Consider the following 18,737-nt stretch of genomic DNA (forward strand, 5'->3'; position numbering starts at 1 on the left):
GCGGTCTCCCTAAAAAACTAAAGAATTTACTTTAACGACAATAATGTTGAAGGAGACTTATCTGAAGAAGCTTGTAGGCAATATCAGAGAACGGAAAAGAGGTTAGAAGAACAACTTAAATCAGCCTCTTCACTTTACATCATGTCTGGAGAGTCCACTGAGGCTTCTGTGAGTGGAGAAATCAATATCGCTGCTGTAGATGTCAGGAAACCTCTGAGAGTATAAAATAAGTTTACAGCTCACTGATGCTGGGAAAGCTCACACAAAAACCTCTTTTTTTTAATTCACATTTTTTGTGAGCAAAAATGACACCACATCCGCATTTCGGGTTGCTGATTGCACTCTCACATGATCTAATGCTCATATTGCTCGAAAGTTGTCTGTCACCTTGGACGTGATACAAGCACCTGCTGACTGTTTGGTAGTGGTTCCTGGAGGTCACTGGGTAAAAGTCATTGTGGCGTGGGTGTGGTCTCTGGCCAGCTGCAGAGGAGGGGTGACACAGTGAGCTCCCGGGGCGGCGCAGGGGCGGGGTCGACAGGTGTGCTGGGTTCCGACATTGATTGTGTGTCTTTTTATGTTGACAGTGACAGTCGGAGGGAGAGCGGACGTGACAGCTTCAGAGAGCGGGAGTGGCTGTGAATAAACCCACATCTCTAAATAAAAAGTTTTGCTGTCAAAATAATCGCCCAGCGTATGTTTATCGGGTCGAACGCTACAGTCATAAAGACCGAAAACTTGCCGTTGTTGCCCGTTGTTCTTGTTCGTCTTCAAATATTCGCTAGTTACTAGATTAATTGCATTCAGAGTAGAACTTGTGCCTCAGCGTTGCAACCAACATGTTTCAAAAGGGAGAACTGTTCAATTGGCAAACAGTCTCGATTTCTGATTTATGTCTCCCTTTTCAAAGTTTCACTGCAGCTTAGAGAGAAGCTGAACAGTGTTTGTAGACAAGTTCATCACTTCCGCTTAAACTACAACCACAGCTACATGCTAGCAACTAAAGCAATCATAAGGAGGTTTTTGCCAATCGCTCGGGGAATACACATTTTTCCTTAGCAACAGGTGGTTGCCAAATGGTTGCAGACTGGTCTCTAGTAGGGGTGGGTTTTTATAATCGATTTATCGATTAAAATCGATTCTGGCTTGGATTACGTAAAATCGATTCATTAAAATCCTGAATCGATTTTTTAATATAAATTTATTTTGCCCGAAATGCCAGAATCTCTGGTGAAATCTCACAAAATTTCAACCACCACCAAACAGCTAAGACAGTGAATGAGAGCAGGAACACGGATTCTGCACAAAGACGTAAACACACAGCGCAACCCGCGGATCAGAATCAGTGAGATGTCCTTTCTCACGGTCGGGGCTGAAAGCCAACAGCTCGCTGATTCTGATCTGTCGGCGGTCCGCGCTTTGTGTTCACGCCCTTTATGCGGTGATTCCAAAGCTGTTAGTTTGATGTCTCTCCAAACAATATTGACCGAACCAGCAGCAAAAGTCTACCGTTGTTTACAGCGCAGTTGGCGCAGTTTTTTCATTTTATATACTTCCGAAAAGAAAACCTAATTTCTGCCGTTCAATACTGAACAAATTTAAACTTTTTAAAATTATGCAAAATGCAAAACGCTTAGCCATGTCTCTAATAAAACCGCTGTAATGTCAGAGGTAATGTTCATGTGTTGATTAATGGTTTTCTTTCGTTTTTGATGTACTGCAGAATATTTGTATAAAATCCCAGGCCAGGAAAATCACCTTCATGTTTTTCTGTGTTTTATCCTCAGCTACTTTGACACAAAGGCATCTTCTGTAAATGTACTGATCTGAATTATAATATAATATTTCTGACTGTCAAAATTTCCCAGATTCAAATCGAATTGAATTAAATCGAATCGATTCGGGACCTTGTGAATCGGAATTGAATCGATTCTAGAATTCAGTGACGATACCCAGCCCTAGTCTCTAGGTCTGCGTGATTAGGTCCTAATTCGATTTTTAAATGTTAAAAAGTTAACATCACATAGCTAGGGGTCACGTGTTTGTAAAAGCTCAATAAATCTTTTATTGGTGTCACCAGGCTGGAATTTTCCCCTCACTAAATAATATTTTATTTGCAACAAAGAGGAAGTATGTCAGCAATTTGCAAACAACTCTAGAGATTTATCTTCAGAGTTACTGGTAGATATCTTTAAATTGGCTGACATGAAAGATATAGAAACAACTTTGTAAATGTATCCATCCAAAAGAAGAAAGAGCTTCTTTTGGATTTGTCTTAACAGAGAGAGTGAGAGAAGACGGGACAAAACAGGCGTTAGCCTGGGACAAGCATTCACACGATGGAGAGAGCTTCAGGATTGAAGGGACTTAATTATTTCTACTGATCAGTAAGCAACAAAACCTGGAGGCCTGTTATCCAGCGTACTTTTTTCTTATGACCTCAGCCTACTACTCAACTGTGCCGTTGGAGTTTGGGTGGCTGTAGCTCAGGAGGTAGAGCAGGTCACCTACTGATCGGAAGGTTGGTGGTTCGATCCTTGGCTCCTCCAGTTTGCATGTCAAATATCCTTGGGCAAGATACTAACCCCAAGTTGCTCTCCGATGTGTCCATCGGAGTATGAATGTGTGTGAATGTAGTTAGATAGCACTAAGTATAGATAAAGTGCTTGTGAGAATGGGTGTGATTGGGTGAATGTGGCATGTTGTATAGAGCGCTTTGAGTACTCCGGGAGAGTAGAAAAGCGCTATATAAGAATCAGTCCATTTACCATAAAGTGGTAATGTCAGGATTTTGCGTAGTATTTTACAGTACAAAACAGCACAAAAATGATTTGTGATCTAAAAATAAACCAGAAACAACCACACACACTGATCTGTCAGAAAAATATAACTACTATGACCATAAGGTTAGCACAGAAAAGAGGAAGGATCCACGGAGGGACCATGATTACAAACAACGAGCACATTCGTGGATCCTCCTTCCACCCTGCTGTTTGTAAAGTAGTACGTAAAGAGGACTGGATGTGGCAACGAAAGACTGAATTTATAATGATGCCTCTAGATAGTGTGTTCATCGCTTCATGTGACGTGTTGATAGAGGTTGCTAGGTTACAAGCAAAACAGTAAAGCCTGCAGTAATGCCGTTTAGGCTCACCAAAGCTGCAAAAATTATCTATTGTAGGTTTGATATTAATGAGACATCGTCGGACAAAGCAGCCCCCAAAACATGAGGGTTTTTAACTAATTTGATGCCAAAATTAACAATGAAGTAAACACACTGTTTCAGATTATGCAACTTAAAATCTGTATTTAATTCGAGCATTTCATTGCTAGAGTTTTTTAAAAGCAAACTTGCACAGATATGTTTCTTTTATAAAGGTAGCAACAGTGTCTGATTTTAAGCCTCAATTAAGTTCCACAACTTGGGGAGACAACCTCAAGAGCATAGTCTCCTTTTATCCTCGACCTGGATCTAAAAGCACTGATCATCTGCCTTCAGCTGACCCGGATCTAGTAGTTCACCAATATAGGGAGTGAAACAGACCTATGTAAGGAGGACAGAATCGTTATCACAAAAGATCTTTCAGAGGAAGATCTTTCTGGGGAGAAGCTGCTAACTCCTGGATGTTTTCTAAGCAATCCAGAGATGATTTGCTCTGCCAGAGGAATAATGAATTATAAAAAGCATATTTAATTATTTCCATTTGACAATGAGAAACAGTGAATTTAAGACGGGTAATATTCTGCAGATGATAAAAACAGGTTTGTACAAAACAGCCAACATGGTTATCAAAACTAAACAGCTAATCTAAAGCAACATCCAAATTTCTCACAGCTGGGAGAACTAAAGATAAAGCTGTCAGGGGCACACAGCGATCAGGCTCTGATTTATGTCTGCATCTCAGTCTGGAGACGTTGCTGAACAACCGATTTTCAGCTGCTAGGTGGCTGCTGTGTTACACAGCAAAATTAGGGAAAACGTAAGCGCCATTATTATGATTTCACTTTTTAACAAACCTGCATGTGTTATACAATTTGCTATCAGTATAATGAGGCCTACATATATATAGACACAGATTGTAAAGAACTGCAGCCTTCAGTGCAGCAGCGATGTAAGCCTTAATCTGTATCTCCCTTACTGAGGGAAAGAAAACTGGTCTGACCTCCTCTCAAACTGGCCTGTCCCTTCCTCCCCCATCCATCTATCTATTCCCATTCCCTGCCGAGCCTGCAGGGGTTTCTCTACAATCACTGCATTCCTGCTCTGTTCTCCTACCCATCCTGCCTTGCTTCCATCCATCTCTCTATTCACAGCCTACAGTCGACCCTCACTGCCAGCATCGCCCATCCTTCGCCCCCCGTTCCCGCTGCAGTGACTCCTGCCTTTGTGAGCTCTGCTCTTGCTCTGTCTTGGACTGCTGTGTGAGAATGGGGTCATTGTTGCTGTGCTGTAGCATGTACATAAGTGTGTGTGTACATGTGTGATAGCACAAGTGTGAGTTTTTGTCCTGCAGCCCGACCTCCATACACACCCAGGCCTACATACTCCCTGTACATGCACCGAGCTTGGAGACATGCTGAATTTAAAACACAGCCTAATCTAGTCGCATAATTTATTCCAACATCTTAAACGTAACACAAAAATTCAGACTAAATAGTTGCCTCACACAAACCAAATTGACTTATTTTGCCCTGACTTTCGCCTCTCAGGTAGGCTGTCAAACCCAAACGTTGAGTAGCCTAAGATTAAGATCAGCTGACACCGATCAGGGCTACCAAAGCTGTTGCTCGAAGGGTTGCATGATTTTCCAAGAAAAAAAAATCTTAATATTCTGATTTGCTGTTAAACCCTAAGATGAGGCCCAGGATCCTTAATCTGTCATAAACTTGACATAGCAGACCTAATTTTCCAACTTTAAGAGGATATATTCTGATGGTTCCGACTCCATTAGAGTAGCTTTGAATGATTTCCAGTTCATAATAAACCTGTTTAGCTTTTTAATGTTCCTTCACTATTTTCTGATTGGCTGCCAGTGGGTGGGGCTTCTGTGCTCGCTGCCAGAGTTGTGTGAACAAGATGACCACATTAAGGATAACAGTTCTACGTGACATCACAGAGAGCAAACAGGAAAACAAATGACTTAAACTGTTTGTCTAGAGCAGTCACAGGAATTAGGTGCAAATACACAGATCTCATTGTTTCATAAAGGAACATAGTGGATTCTCTTTAAAGACTTTTTTAAGTCATGAAGCCATTATACCTGTATCATGAATATTATCCTTGACCTAAACTATAGCTGTAAAATTGGAACTGGTCTTTAAAATCTAAACCTTGGTTAATGCCATGTTATCATAAGTCACAAGTCATCAGGTAGAAGGTGTCCTCCGGCTGTTTGCATTTTAATTCAGTGTTGAAATATTTCAATTAATAAAATATTAATAATAGAAACAAATCATCTGTACTAGCTGTCGTCTTTATAAAGTCATACACTGAAAGCTGCTGTTGGTGTTATTGGTTTAATATTTTCATATGTGTGGCTGTGAAGGTTCTCAGTCATCCAGGTCATCGTAGTCAAAGGAGCTTGCAAAGAAAAGCGTCTGGACTTCTTTAAGTAGCTTGAAGACGTTTCACCTCTCATCCGAGAAGCTTCTTCAGTTCTAAGGTCAAATGGTGGAGAGTCCCAGATTTAAACCTAGTGGGAGTTTCCCCCCACAGAGGGACAAAAGGACCCCCTGATGATCCTCTAATCGCCTGAGCCAAGGTGTGAAACTGGGTGTGGGTCCCAATCAGCCAGAGTTTCGGGTGAGTTTATTGTGAAACCTGGCCCCACCTTATCATGCGAATTCCTGAGGTCTGGTCTTTTCATATGTGACACATAAAATTATTGTGTGGCCTAATTTGAAAGGTAAGCACATCTCATATTTACACAGTATTTAACATCATAATTATACACAGAAGTTAAAACATGTAAACTAACTCCCCGTTGCTTTGCATGTACCTAACACAGTATCTTTACCTCACTCTGAACCTCCCTGATAATTTGAAAACCTCTGATATGGACTTTACTTTTCATAGGTGGTAACCACCCTGATGATACAGTAAGAAGACCAAATGCAATACTCCGACAGTCAAACAAACACGTTAAAAAAAAAACAAAAAAACAATTGTTCACATTGTCTGCGAGCTTCACCGGGCAGTTAGTGTGCAAATATCAACTAATCTCTTAATAACTGAAAGTTAAGCTGAAGCTTTTGGCTTCACGGCATGGACTCATCAAGGTGCTGGAAACAGTCCTCAGAGATTTTGGTACTCAGGTAATCTGAGTATTGTTGCAGTAGATACAAAGGTGCCCATAACGTGTCTAGAAAGTATGCTCCACACCGTTACATCACCAGCAGCAGCCTGAATCGCTGATACGAGGCAGGAGGGATCCATGCGCCAAATTGTCACTGTGCCATCCAAATGTTACAGCAAAAATAAAGACTTTAGGAAAAGACAGTCTTTCCAATCTTCTGCTGCCTCAGTTTCCAGCTCTTAGCTAACAAGAGTGGCACCCGGTGTGGTCTTCTGCTCCTGTAGTCCATCTGCTTCAAGGTTCAACACAGAGAGTCTCTTCTGCATACTTTTGTTATAATGAATTATTATTTAGGCTAGTGTTGTTTTCCTCTCAGCTCAATGCCTCAATACACCGAGGTGCCACCATACGATTGACCGGTCAGATACTTTATTGTGCAGTTGTACCTAACGAAGTGGCTGCGGGTGCACTTCCACACATCAGTCTCGAAGGCTGTGGCATGATAGCAGTTTTGTGCCCAGTTCCTAGCATCGCTGGCTCGCACTAGCCCAGTTAGTCACAGCCTCGGCCTCTGCTCTGTCTCTCTGGGGGATTAGCAGCCCACACTGGCCACCGCTCTAATCCTTTCCTCAACAGACTCGCTCTTTGGTTCTCACACACAGCCAGACAGGCTTTTCAATGACGGCAGCTATATGCCATATCTCAGCTTGCTAATCTTAAGTAGCGATTACAGCACTTGCGCGCAAGCATTGTTATTGATGTCATGGCCGCTATAGTGTAACACATCAAATTAAAGAAAAGAAAAGGCAAAGAAACAAATCTGTTGAATGAATTATTGTTATGCTGCTTTATAATTTAAATATTCAGAGTTCAGGCAGAATACTCGACGAGCCAGCTGTGGGACAAAGGTCTCCTGCTATTCACGTGATTGTTGACTGTGTAAACATGGCTTCCATTTGAAGCTGCTGCAGTCATAACAGCAGGTACTGTCAACCGTGCTCTGTCTTTATTGTGTATGTGTGTGTCTATAGTATTAGCCTTTGCATTCATTGTTAAACATTACAGGAGCTTCATCTGAGGCCAGAAAACCACCAGCTGCCTATACGTTACAGACTTTTAATAATGTTATCAAACAGGAGTTCAAAGCAAAGGACAAATATTGTAAATGTCCACAGTGTAACACAGTCAAGCTACAAAGCATTTACGGTACGTAAGAGCAGGATACAGGCACAGATATGTGCCGTGCAAAGAAAGGTGATCTGCTCACCTGTATTGTCTTACCTCCAGCTGACTCACTGCTTCTGTGTATGCACAGAGTGTCAGTGATGTACATGAGCCATGACTCAGACTTGTGTAGTGGGAGCGGGAATGAAACAGAAGCATTGACATGTCCACTTACTCAGTTAACTATAACTTTCAAGCAGTCTTTGTAAGTGGACTATATTAAAAATGTATCTTTTGGACATTGATTTAAAAAATAGACTGAAATTAGATGGTTTAAAGGTGGAAAAGTAACTGGACCTTCAATATAGCTGGACGAACTGCTGATTACAAAACTGTCAGCTCAAAGTATCTGTCAATTTATCTGTTAAATTGTGTTTTTACCTTTCCTCAGTGCAACCAGTAGTCCAAGATCAGATATGATGTCACCCCAGTGGTTCACGGTTAACCACTAACAACACCAATGTGATGTTTGTGATAATTGTGGTTATCACCTAATGATGTCAGTCCTGAAACCTTTATGAATCGATTCCCTGAACACGTGTGGAGCTGGACTCACTGTGAAGGTTTTGAAGCAAAGTAAAACACAATTTAACAAATCATTTGAGCCGAACTTTTGTCATCAGCATCTCATCAAACGATACTGAAGGCCCAGCTAATTTCAGTCTTTTTAAATCCATCCATCCATCCATTCGCTTCCGCTTCTCCTTTTCAGGGTCGCGGGGGGCGCTGGAGCCTATCCCAGCTGTCATAGGGCGAGAGGCGGGGTACACCCTGGACAGGTCGACAGTCTGTCGCAGGGCCAACACACAGAGACAGACAACCATTCGTGCTCACAGTCACTCGCACATTCACACCTAGTGGCAATTTGGATTATCCAATTAACCTATCCCCACAAGCTGCATGTCTTTGGACGGTGGGAGGAAGCCGGAGTACCCAGAGGGAACCCACGCAAACACGGGGAGAACATGCAAACTCCACACAGAAAGACCCCGGCCTGATGGTGGAATTGAACTCAGGACCTTCTTGCTGTGCGGCAACAGTGATAACCACCGTGCCACCGTGCTGCCTCTTTTTAAATCAATTTATTAAAATATACATTTTTAATACAGTCCACTTACGAGGACTCCTTGAAAGTTACAGTTTAACTGAGTAAGTGGAGGCTGGGTTAATGCTGCTTTCTGTTTCACTGCCACTACATGAGTAATGGTTTATGTACATCACTGACACTCTGTACATATCGTATCACTGTGGTTCAACTCCCATCTCCAAACATTAACATTTATTTTAAGTAAAGGGAAAAAAATGACGCTGATTAACAACTGGATTGGTGCTTATATACCAAACATTAATACTCCAGTTACTTATTCAGCTGTGGTAGGACTGCCCCGGTCACTAAGGAGACACAGGCGGGGTGACGGGGGCAAAATCCCTTCAACCATTGCCCCATACAAGCCAAAAACAAAACAGCTCTCCAAAAATTGGACTAGGGATGGGTATCGTTTAGGTTTTATCTGGTACCGGTGCCAAACCGGTACTTTTGAAACGGTGCCGGTGCTTAAACGGTGCTCAAACCGGTGCTTAAAGAATGGAGAACACAAAATTGGTCCAAAAACCTCTCATGTTCAGCTGTTTTTTTGTAAAAAGATAACAATGTTAGCCTTTTCTGCAGCTATGGGGCATATATGGTATCACTCTTGGCTGGAAGCAGTGCTTAAACAATGGAAAAAACAAACTTTGTCCAAAAACCTCTCATGTTTAACAGTTTCCCACTTTTTATTTGGTCATTTTAGCCTTTTTGGCCAGGCTGAAGGGAGTATCTGCCATCAAACAAGAAGACAGCCGCATGTAGCTATGATGATGTTTGCTAGTTCACCTTACATGCATTAATGTAATAACGTGGTTAGCCTACTCAACGTAAATTACACACGAACAACATTAAGCGACTCACGCAGAGAAGAACGGCTGCTGCTGCATCATCATCCTCATCATTTCTGCTACACTGGCAGGGCTAGGGGCCAGGACTCTCCTCTTCAGCTTTTTGGGGGATGTTGCTAACTCTGGGTCCGATAAAAGGCACCACACCCACAGTAGATGCGCTCGGTGTGAGGCCTCGCAGCAAGCTATCAAATACGGCGCATTTTTCGGCTTTTAAAAAAACGCTATGCGTCGCCAGGTGTTTCATCGGATTTCAGGTGTTACCTCCTTTCCACAGTATCACCTTAAAGCACTTGTTGCAGCTGTTGAGTTTGCATCTTTTGCTGTGAAGTACAGCCAGACTTTTGACCGCTTCGCCTTGGGCGTTTTTAATCTGTAGCTCTGCTCTAAAAGAACGTACGTACCTGGACCCGCCTACTATCCTCGGAAACGTAAAATGATTGGCTAGAATTCAAAGTGTATCACATCTCAGGAAAAAAAAAAGCACCGAAATAAAGCACCGAAATGTGCGCTGCTTTTCGGTCTGGTTACTACCGTTTATGTCAGAACCGGTACCCATCCCTAAATTGGACATTTTCAAACATTTCTAGAGTGGCTCCTCTTTCTGTCTTACATTCCAGCATAAAGTTTCCTTAAAATTGCAGGTCATCCTTTTGCATTAGATAAATGTGCCTCGATTTCCCCGACTAATTTTCTGCTTCAGAAATAATGTCGTCATAAACTTTTTTTCCCAGGTCATCTTGAGACTGTTTGTATTCCCCATTTGTCCAGGGGCCTGTCCCAGCTGCATTAGGGTGAGGTCGCCAGGGGTAGCACGGGAGAGACAGACAACCATTCGTAGTCAATTTAATATCACCAGTTAATCTAACCCCACTACCTGCATCCCTTAAACTGTGGGAGGAAGCCGGAGTATTCAATTTCAATTCAATTCAATTCAATTTTATTTATATAGCGCCAAATCACAACAAAAGTCGCCTCAAGGCGCTTCATAGATACAGAGAAAAACCCAACAATCATATGACCCCCTATGAGCAAGCACTTTGGCGACAGTGGGAAGGAAAAACTCCCTTTTAACAGGAAGAAACCTCCAGAAGAGACTCCACACAGAAAGGCCCCGCCCAGATGGTGGATTCAAACCCAGGACCTTCATGCTGTGAAGCGACAGTGCTAACCGCTGCCCAGATATCGATACTCTAAATCTTTTTTGCTTCCTTTAATTCTTCATTTGAGTCAAGCGAAGGCGACTGGTGCCCTATGCTTTGAGCAACTTAGAGGCTGATCCAGGATCAGAGAAACAGGTAAGGCATAGCCGCGGGGGCGCTGACCTGCCAACCCACAAACATGACATCACTCTAAGGAGGTCACTGTAATCAGATTATCCCGGTTATACAGACTCACCCGCTCGCCGTGGGCCCACAACGACAGCGACACTCAGCAGGTTAAAACCACCCGCTGCAAACACTCAGGATAAATTTAGAAGAAAGCATCTGAGCCAAAAATAAAATTGCTGTAAAGAAAAAAGACAACTTGCAAAGCTTCCAACACTGATTTGATCAAGTGTCACGTTTTCCCCTGATGATTTCTTTTTTCTCTTTGGGAGTATGGAAACGGGAGGTGGTGGAGAGGCTCGGGGGCCTGTGCTGCACTGTAACCGCGGCGCTGCCAAGTGGTCGGCGGTTTGAAGAGGACACCTGAGACCAGCGCACCTGGACAATGAGCTGAGGTGTAACCCTAAACTGAGATGAACCACTGTTTATCTCCCCCCCATGCTCTGCTTCTCTTGTTTTTTCCCATCAGTCTCCACACTCCAGCTTATTTTCTCTTCACCACCTGATCTTTTCCACCCTCTTATCCTCCCAATCTTTTGACCTGCTACCTCTCCCCTCTGTCTCGCTTTCTTCCCAAGATTTTCCCTTCTGGGCATCACAAGGCTAATGCAAACATCCCACCAGTCCGGGTATGACTCATATAATCACATGCTTAACGATTAGCACCCTGCATTTACGGCAAGATTCATTATTCCGGAGGGAAAAGAGAGTCCAACATTCCCTCCCTGAGATTTTCCTGCATTTCTTCAGCTGCTATTTTCACACACGCACACACAATCGACTAAATTAGGGGACTGACATTTTACCCAGCAGCTGACAGCGGCTAGCAGCTGTATGACTCAGTAGCACAGAAGCAGTGCCCATGTCACCGTGGAAAGGCAGCGTTATGGCGTTGTTGCCAGGGCTCTGCCGTCCAATACGCATCAGCTCCCGCATCATTGCTGCCTGAGCCGTACAGAGAGGAGGTGGGAGACGGCAGAGAGGGAACTGAGGACGTATGGCACTCATGAAGACCGAGACAGGGACTGAAGATTAGCAGCACACGAGCAACGAGTGTGTTTGCAACTCATACCTCTCCTGCTTAAAAGGCCTACAGTCAGCATCCTACATACTCCACCCTTATTTGTAATGTCCCTCCCCCATGACTCATGTCACTTGGGATAAATAAACACTCTCCATACCTGACCTGCACACAGACGCACTTAGATGCTTGCTGTGTATTATTTCTTTGATGCACCAACAACTGCAACTGCGTCTTTAAACAGCAAGTAGCACAAAGGACCAAAAATAGCTCAGCGAGTTGCAGAGCAAAACTGCTCTCCTTGAGGAGGGGAGGATAGAGGAGGAGGAAGAGGAGCAGTAGGAGGTGTAGCGAGAGATGGCAGGGAAAACATGGTAAAGTGAGACCGGGACTAAAGCCTCCCTGCTGGGATCAATTTAAGTTTCTCCGCTAGTGTCATCATTCCCAAAACCTCACATCAAATACTAGAATCCAGTGATGACACCTTTATGATCACATTTCTGCAGTGACTGGGAGAGGGCTCATTTGCCCCGGAGGATTGCACACAGGGCAGCCCGGACTGCAATAGCTGTGACCACAAATCTGACATATAGACTGTAAACAAGTCAATATTCAATGTGGGACAACCATTTAACACAGCAGCACAGCACCATGTGCTGCTCTGCAAGTGTTTCTTTCTCTTCTCTTCTGAAATACTGTAAATTACTGGTTTCTGCTGATGATAACAAGTATTTTAGTAGATGTTTCATCTACTAAAAGAAACATTTTTGCCCTACATAAGTCAAGTTATGACTTAGTTACTTAAACGTGTGAGAAAAATAACTCAAACCTGACATTTTATCGTAAAGATGGCAAATTTTTGCCATCTGTACAATTTTTAGAGTCTGAAACAAGCTTTCGTATGATGATGATGATGAGCCGCAGCTACAAAACGCAAGACAATTTAAGTGAATAACATTGATCTTCTCATTAGCACACGTGTACCTAGACACCGCCACAACATCAGCCTACATACACAAAACAAAAGTGCTCAGGAACCATCTCTGTCACTGAGTCTTACAATTTCAATCCCACTGAGAATCTGGAAGATGCTACAGGTCGATTTTGGTGCCACAGTGCAACCCACAGGACCCAAAGAATCTGCTGCCAGTGTCACAGTGCCAGACACCTGAGGACACCCCTGAGGTCCGGTGTATAACGGTGAATGTACACAATACAAGGCAGATCGATCCAAATATCACACACTGTGATCTCCAACATAAGTTACCTTTATGCTGTAAAAGTATCAGTATTGATATCAGCAATACTGAACTGTATTTACTTATTATCTGATCCATATCAAAATCTGCAGTATAGCACAGCACTACTAGGTAGATGGTTTTAATGTTATGATTATTTGGTGTGTACTTGGAGGTCCTGATAGGCTGATTTAGCTTGGACCAGCTAGCCATTTCCACCTGATTTCAGTCATCATGTTAAGCTAAGTCCTTCCCGTCTATTGGTCTACAGTCTAGGAACCCAGATAATCTGTCAGGTTTTTCCAATTGTGGTTTTATACAATTGATGACAGTAAAACTATAGTTGTGTACTGCAGATGCAAAACTCCATCCATCCATCTTCATCCGCTTTATCTGGGGCCGGGTCGCGGGGGCAGCAGCCTAAGCAAAGAGGCCCAGACCTCCCTCTCCCCAGCCACCTCGTCCAGCTCGTCCGGGGGAACACCAAGGCGTTCCCAGGCCAGCCGAGAGATATAATCTCTCCAGCGTGTCCTGGGTCTGCCCCGGGGCCTCCACCCGGTGGGACATGCCTGGAACACCTCACCCAGGAGGCGCCCAGGGGGCATCCTTGTCAGATGCCCAAACCACCTCAGCTGGCTCCTTTCGATGTGGAGCAGCAGCGGCTCTACTCTGAGCCCCTCCCGGATGGCCGAACTTCTCACCCTATCTCTAAGGGAGAGGCCAGCCACCCTTCGGAGGAAGCTCATTTCCGCCGCTTGTATCCGCGATCTCGTCCTTTCGGTCACTACCCACAGCTCGTGGCCATAGGTGAGGGTAGGGACGTAGATCGACCGGTAAATTGAGAGCTTCGCTTTTACACTCAGCTCCCTCTTCACCATGACGGACCGGTGCAGCGTCCGCATTACTGCAGCTGCAGCCCCAATCCGTCTGTCGATCTCCGGCTCCCTTCTCCCATCACTCGCGAACAAGACCCCGAGATACTTGAACTCCTCCACTTGGGGCAGGAATCCCCAAGTGGAGGAATCCCCCCAATCCCCATCCAGAGACAATGAATAGAAATTAGAACTCGCTATAAACACTCATGCTCTGTATTGGAAATACGTTAAAGGAAGCATCCCTACCAAATAAAAATGTATAAAATATATTAATTCAGACCATGAATTCTGCTTTCTGGTCATCGCCTGCACATACAGATAATCATCTTCAGACAGTAGTTAATTATTAACCAGTGTATTTCTGCAAATCCCATCTTGCTTTTCTTTCTTTTGCTCTTATATGACCTGATGATCAAACACCACTGGTCAATATAAACAAATGGAAACCTGAAAGCTTTCAGCAACAGAAATCTTGACTTTTTGCATATTCATGTGCAGAGATGGACAGCTTGCTCGGATTAGAGACTAGTTCACCCGTCTTTGCAGGAAAAAAGCGCCATGTGTTCTCCTCTCTAGTAAAACACTGTGATGTACACTGGAGGAGTCCTGCATATGCTGTTCGTATTATAATAAGCCCCTGATACGGCGATCAATAGATTGTGACTGCTTAAATCACATTATTCTTGCCTTGAGTCAGTCATTATCAAAGTAAAGTTGTAATTACTTCACTAAATTGAATCTTCCAAAATGCCGTGCATACAAATTTAAGGAGGAAACAAAACCTTAGGCAAATCGATGATAATATAGTCAGCTTTTTGTTTAAAATCCTCTATTGCCACTACTTACAACTGAATGAACTGGAACACCTGTTTCAAACATCTCGAATAATAATAATAATAATAATAATAATAATAATAATAATAATAAATGAGCAATTCTGTGTGACTTTGTGTTAGATTAAAGTAGATTTGACCTATAACTCAAGTGTGTGTATATTAAACGGAGGAGCTAAACAGAAGAACTATGTAAGGCTGTGTGTATCCTCACTGAGCTCTTAGTTGCAAGTTCAGTGACATCCAGCAAACACAAAGGTCAGCATGAAGGTTGCAGTACTGCAAACAATATCTCATCATAATGTCAACATAATCTAAATAACCAGTCACCTTGAGCTGCATGATAACACGACAGCTGAGCAAACTCCTCCTGCTGATCTCACATCATAACAATTTAAAGTGTTTATCCACCACTGAGTTCTGCTCTATTCTTCTGTCTCAGTACATGTACATTACATCAAAACCTTTTTTCCAACAACTACACATTTAAAATGTGTTTTAGTGTCTTTGTTTGATTACGGAGAAGATAAAAGACTTTGAAGTACTCACTATTACTCGACTTGAGGTCTCTGTGGATGATGGGTACGAACGCCTGGTTGTGCAGATAGTCCATCCCCGTTGCAATCTGGACCGCCCAGTTCACCAAAACTCTCGGGGGGACCTTCTTCCCAGCCAAGGCTCGGTTTAGAGCCCCCCCTCGAGCATACTCCATCACCAAGCACAAGTTGGGCTCCTTCAGGCAGACTCCACGGAGCGCGATAATGTTGGCGTGCCGGAGCATCCAGAACAGCCTGGCCTCCTGCCGCACGCTCTCTGCTGTGACACTGATATCCTCATCTGGGTCCTGCCTGGCAGCCTTAACGGCTACTTCCTCTCCCCGCCACACTCCTTTGTACACTTTTCCAAATCCACCAGCTCCTATCACCTCCTCCAGGAGCAGTTCTGAAAAGTCAATCTCCAACGGACAATCACCCACCCCACCTGCCACCAGTCCTCCTGAAGTCAGCTGCTGGTAATTGGGAGTGTCTCCCCTTGTGACATAGTTGCTTGGAAAGATACCCACCTTGTCCTGGATTTTGCCCGTCCACCAGCCCTCGTCTCCAGACACCTTAGAGTCCTTGGAGAGAACCTCAAGAAGGTCCCCACGCCGCAGGGTTAACTCCTCATCAGCTGTGGCCTCATAGTCAAACACCGCCGTCCAGTAAGGGTTGTTTGCCCCACCTCGATGACCAGAGTGGGAGTCTGGGGAGCCAGAGGAGGAGATGGTGGAGGAGTTCCAGCTGCTACCATTCTCCACCTGCACGACTGGGGCAGGAAACATTGGTGGCGCAGGGGTCATGTTTGGAGGCATGGAAGAGGAAGAGGTAGTAGAGGAAGGGGGCCCAGGGGGAATGAGGCAAGGGGGAGGTGGTGAGCAACAGCCCCCACAGCTGGTGCAGGACAGGGGGGCCGCTGTGCTGCTCGCTCTGCCGTATGGGTTCATGGCAGCCTGACTGCTGTTTGACACTGTTGGCCTGCCCTCGAACAACTCAGGCACAAAATCCATACAGGGCCCATTGACTGAGATGAGCTGCCCTCGACCACCGGAGGAGGGGCGAGGGGAATCAGTGGGTCAGAGAGCAGCGACTGCTCTCCCCCATCACCACATATCGCTGCTGAAACTGTGCCAAATCCTAAATCCTGTCACCGGCTGCTGCTGTGCTGTTGGCACAAAGTGTGGAAGTAACATGAATTCCCAAAGGCAAGTTTATTCAGGGATAACGTACATTAGGTCAAACAGAATGGATCCTAACCCCATGCCACTTGCCCCCCCAAAAAACTGATTGTTTTCAAAACTGAAGAAAAAGAAGCTGGCTCGGGAGAGCGTATTTATCTGTGAAGGAGCATAATCAGAGAGATGCCTTCAGAGGTCCTGATCAGCTAATAAGCTGTGAATTAAATCCATCCAGTAAAAATCCAGCATTTACAATCTGAGCTCATAATTTTGTTAGAATTTTGATTTATTTGCCCGAATGACCTCTGATGGTTGCCAGACATGTTCCTTGTATAGACTCTTAGGCAAACTGCTGTGGGTGTACGAGCTGAGTGAAATCCTCTGCGCAGAGGTCCTCATTATTTCTCATCCAGCCCCGTATAGATGCACCTCCACCGCCTGCCATCTCCATGAATATAGGCTGTTTTCTCTTCTGCGTTTGGGAATATCCGCGGATATGCGCCCTACATCCAGACAAGCTGGTCCAAGCTAAATCCTACACGCATGGCCACTCAAGAGCCGGTTCAGTGTCCCTGAATAGCCTTCATCAGAAAAGCCTCGTCCGTTTTAAGACAGCTGGGCAATTAGTGAAACGAGCCGACGGCTGGGCGACAGGTAGTCAATACAGAGCTGAGAAAGTGGCACCATGTTCAGCATCCAGCCAAGTCTGAGCATAACAAACCCGCCTCCGTCTCTGTGCAGCGGCCTGGTTTAATCGCCTCTGCTGGGCTGCATTGGTGATGGTGACGAGCGTCGGTTTGGACAAGAAATTCTTCCTCACTGGTGACGGGAAAGAGATGCCAGCGTTTATCATTATCCCGTTGCCCTGTTAGCGCGCACGATCGCCGAATCTACAGCGGCGTAAGGAAGGTGTGAGCTTTAAATGTCCGCCACTTCTTCAGCGGAGACGGAAACCGTCACATAAGGTGGAAAACGCTGTCAGCGGAGGTTTGCATGGAGGCATTGCGGTATAACAGCTCTACAGGCTATCCGAGGACGAGATGAACAAATCCACTGTCTCCATTTTTCCTCTATCAAGACATCTGTATCCCACTAATATTAATGATCATAATAATAACAATAATAAAATCCTGTGTGTAAAACGGTGCGGCGTATCCAGGTGCCTCTCCCGTGTTCCGCCTTAAAATGGCTTAATTTTAATACGTAAACAATTACTGTAACCTAACCTGGAAAGTGAAGCCAGCAACATCCACTGACATCGTCGCATGGGCGTACGGTTTACGTCCAAGTAAAGGAGCCCATCGAGGTCCTCACAATCTGGCGTCAGATTGACAAAGCGCTCAGGGAGTCTGCGTTCAGCCAGCTGTCTGGAGCTCCACTGTATTCAAAAAGGCTTTTCTCTCTTCCCCCTCCACACACACACACCAAACAGACAAAATATTTCGTGCTCCGAGCTGTCAGTCTGTGGGCTGACTTTGCATTCAAATATGCCGGAGTGCCGTTCACGTACGCTGAAGCGAGCGCTTCCCCCGTCGCCGATTCTCTAATCATAGGGATGGCTGCAGCAGGTAACAGGTCCACGCCCGCGATCCCATCGCCTGTGCGCAGATCAGGATGCAGCTCACTGTGCAGGGCGGAGAGTGTAAGACACCGCAGTCTGTTGGAACGGGACTGGACTGTGTTGGTGTGCAGGTGCACCCTGGGTAATGTAGTGTTTGCGTGCTCTCCAGCTGACCTACATCATTCTGCGGCTGATATAACTAAATAATTAACATTATTACAATCATCAGGAAACGGCTGGCTGTACAGTACATTATTAGCATTATCCTTTAATATACTGTGGCCTACTGTCCACTTAAAACAACCAGATTACAATTCAAATAATGCAAAATATTATATATTGTAACATAATGCAATAATAAGATTTTGGAGCTGAAAATAGGGAAGGATGTTTTTAGGTTCTAGTTGATAACACGACACAAAAGAGGCATTTTTAACCCAACTGGTAGCCCCCTGATTCCCATTGTCCTGCTCCATTGCTTTTAATGTGTGATTTTTAAGCACCGGTGGCAGCTGGTATTTGTCTCATAGGCCATAAAATCACGGATTATAAAGCATTACTTATTTTATTTAGCCTATTAAAATTAAGAAAGCAGTAGCTGAAGGTCTTTTTATTTGATCTAAAAATAAGACCAGAATAGCAGTACAATGCAAAAAAGAAAAAACAAAAACAAAAAGCAATAAAATAATGTCTTTTTAAACATTCACGCCCA

The 18,737-nt window shown here is 44.3% G+C and overlaps 1 protein-coding gene and 1 long non-coding RNA gene across 2 annotated transcripts in view; one reads left to right on the forward strand and one right to left on the reverse strand.

Moving 5' to 3' along the window:
* The window catches only part of map3k10 (mitogen-activated protein kinase kinase kinase 10), a 71,870-nt gene extending 53,744 nt beyond the window's left edge, over positions 1 to 18,126 (reverse strand). The window contains exon 1 of the mRNA XM_085183840.1: positions 15,300 to 18,126. Coding sequence (XP_085039966.1) covers positions 15,300 to 16,296 — 997 coding nt within the window. The 5' untranslated portion in view covers positions 16,297 to 18,126. The remainder of the gene's footprint in view (positions 1 to 15,299) is intronic.
* On the forward strand, positions 2,777 to 10,981 carry LOC146503319 (uncharacterized). The gene is made up of 2 exons (XR_014877819.1): positions 2,777 to 5,515; positions 5,853 to 10,981. It is a non-coding gene; the product is annotated as an uncharacterized LOC146503319 (long non-coding RNA).
* Positions 18,127 to 18,737: the final 611 nt, after the last annotated feature.

This window comes from Neolamprologus multifasciatus, chromosome 14 (assembly GCF_963576455.1).
Source record: "Neolamprologus multifasciatus chromosome 14, fNeoMul1.2, whole genome shotgun sequence".
In the NCBI taxonomy this organism is placed as follows: domain Eukaryota; kingdom Metazoa; phylum Chordata; class Actinopteri; order Cichliformes; family Cichlidae; genus Neolamprologus; species Neolamprologus multifasciatus.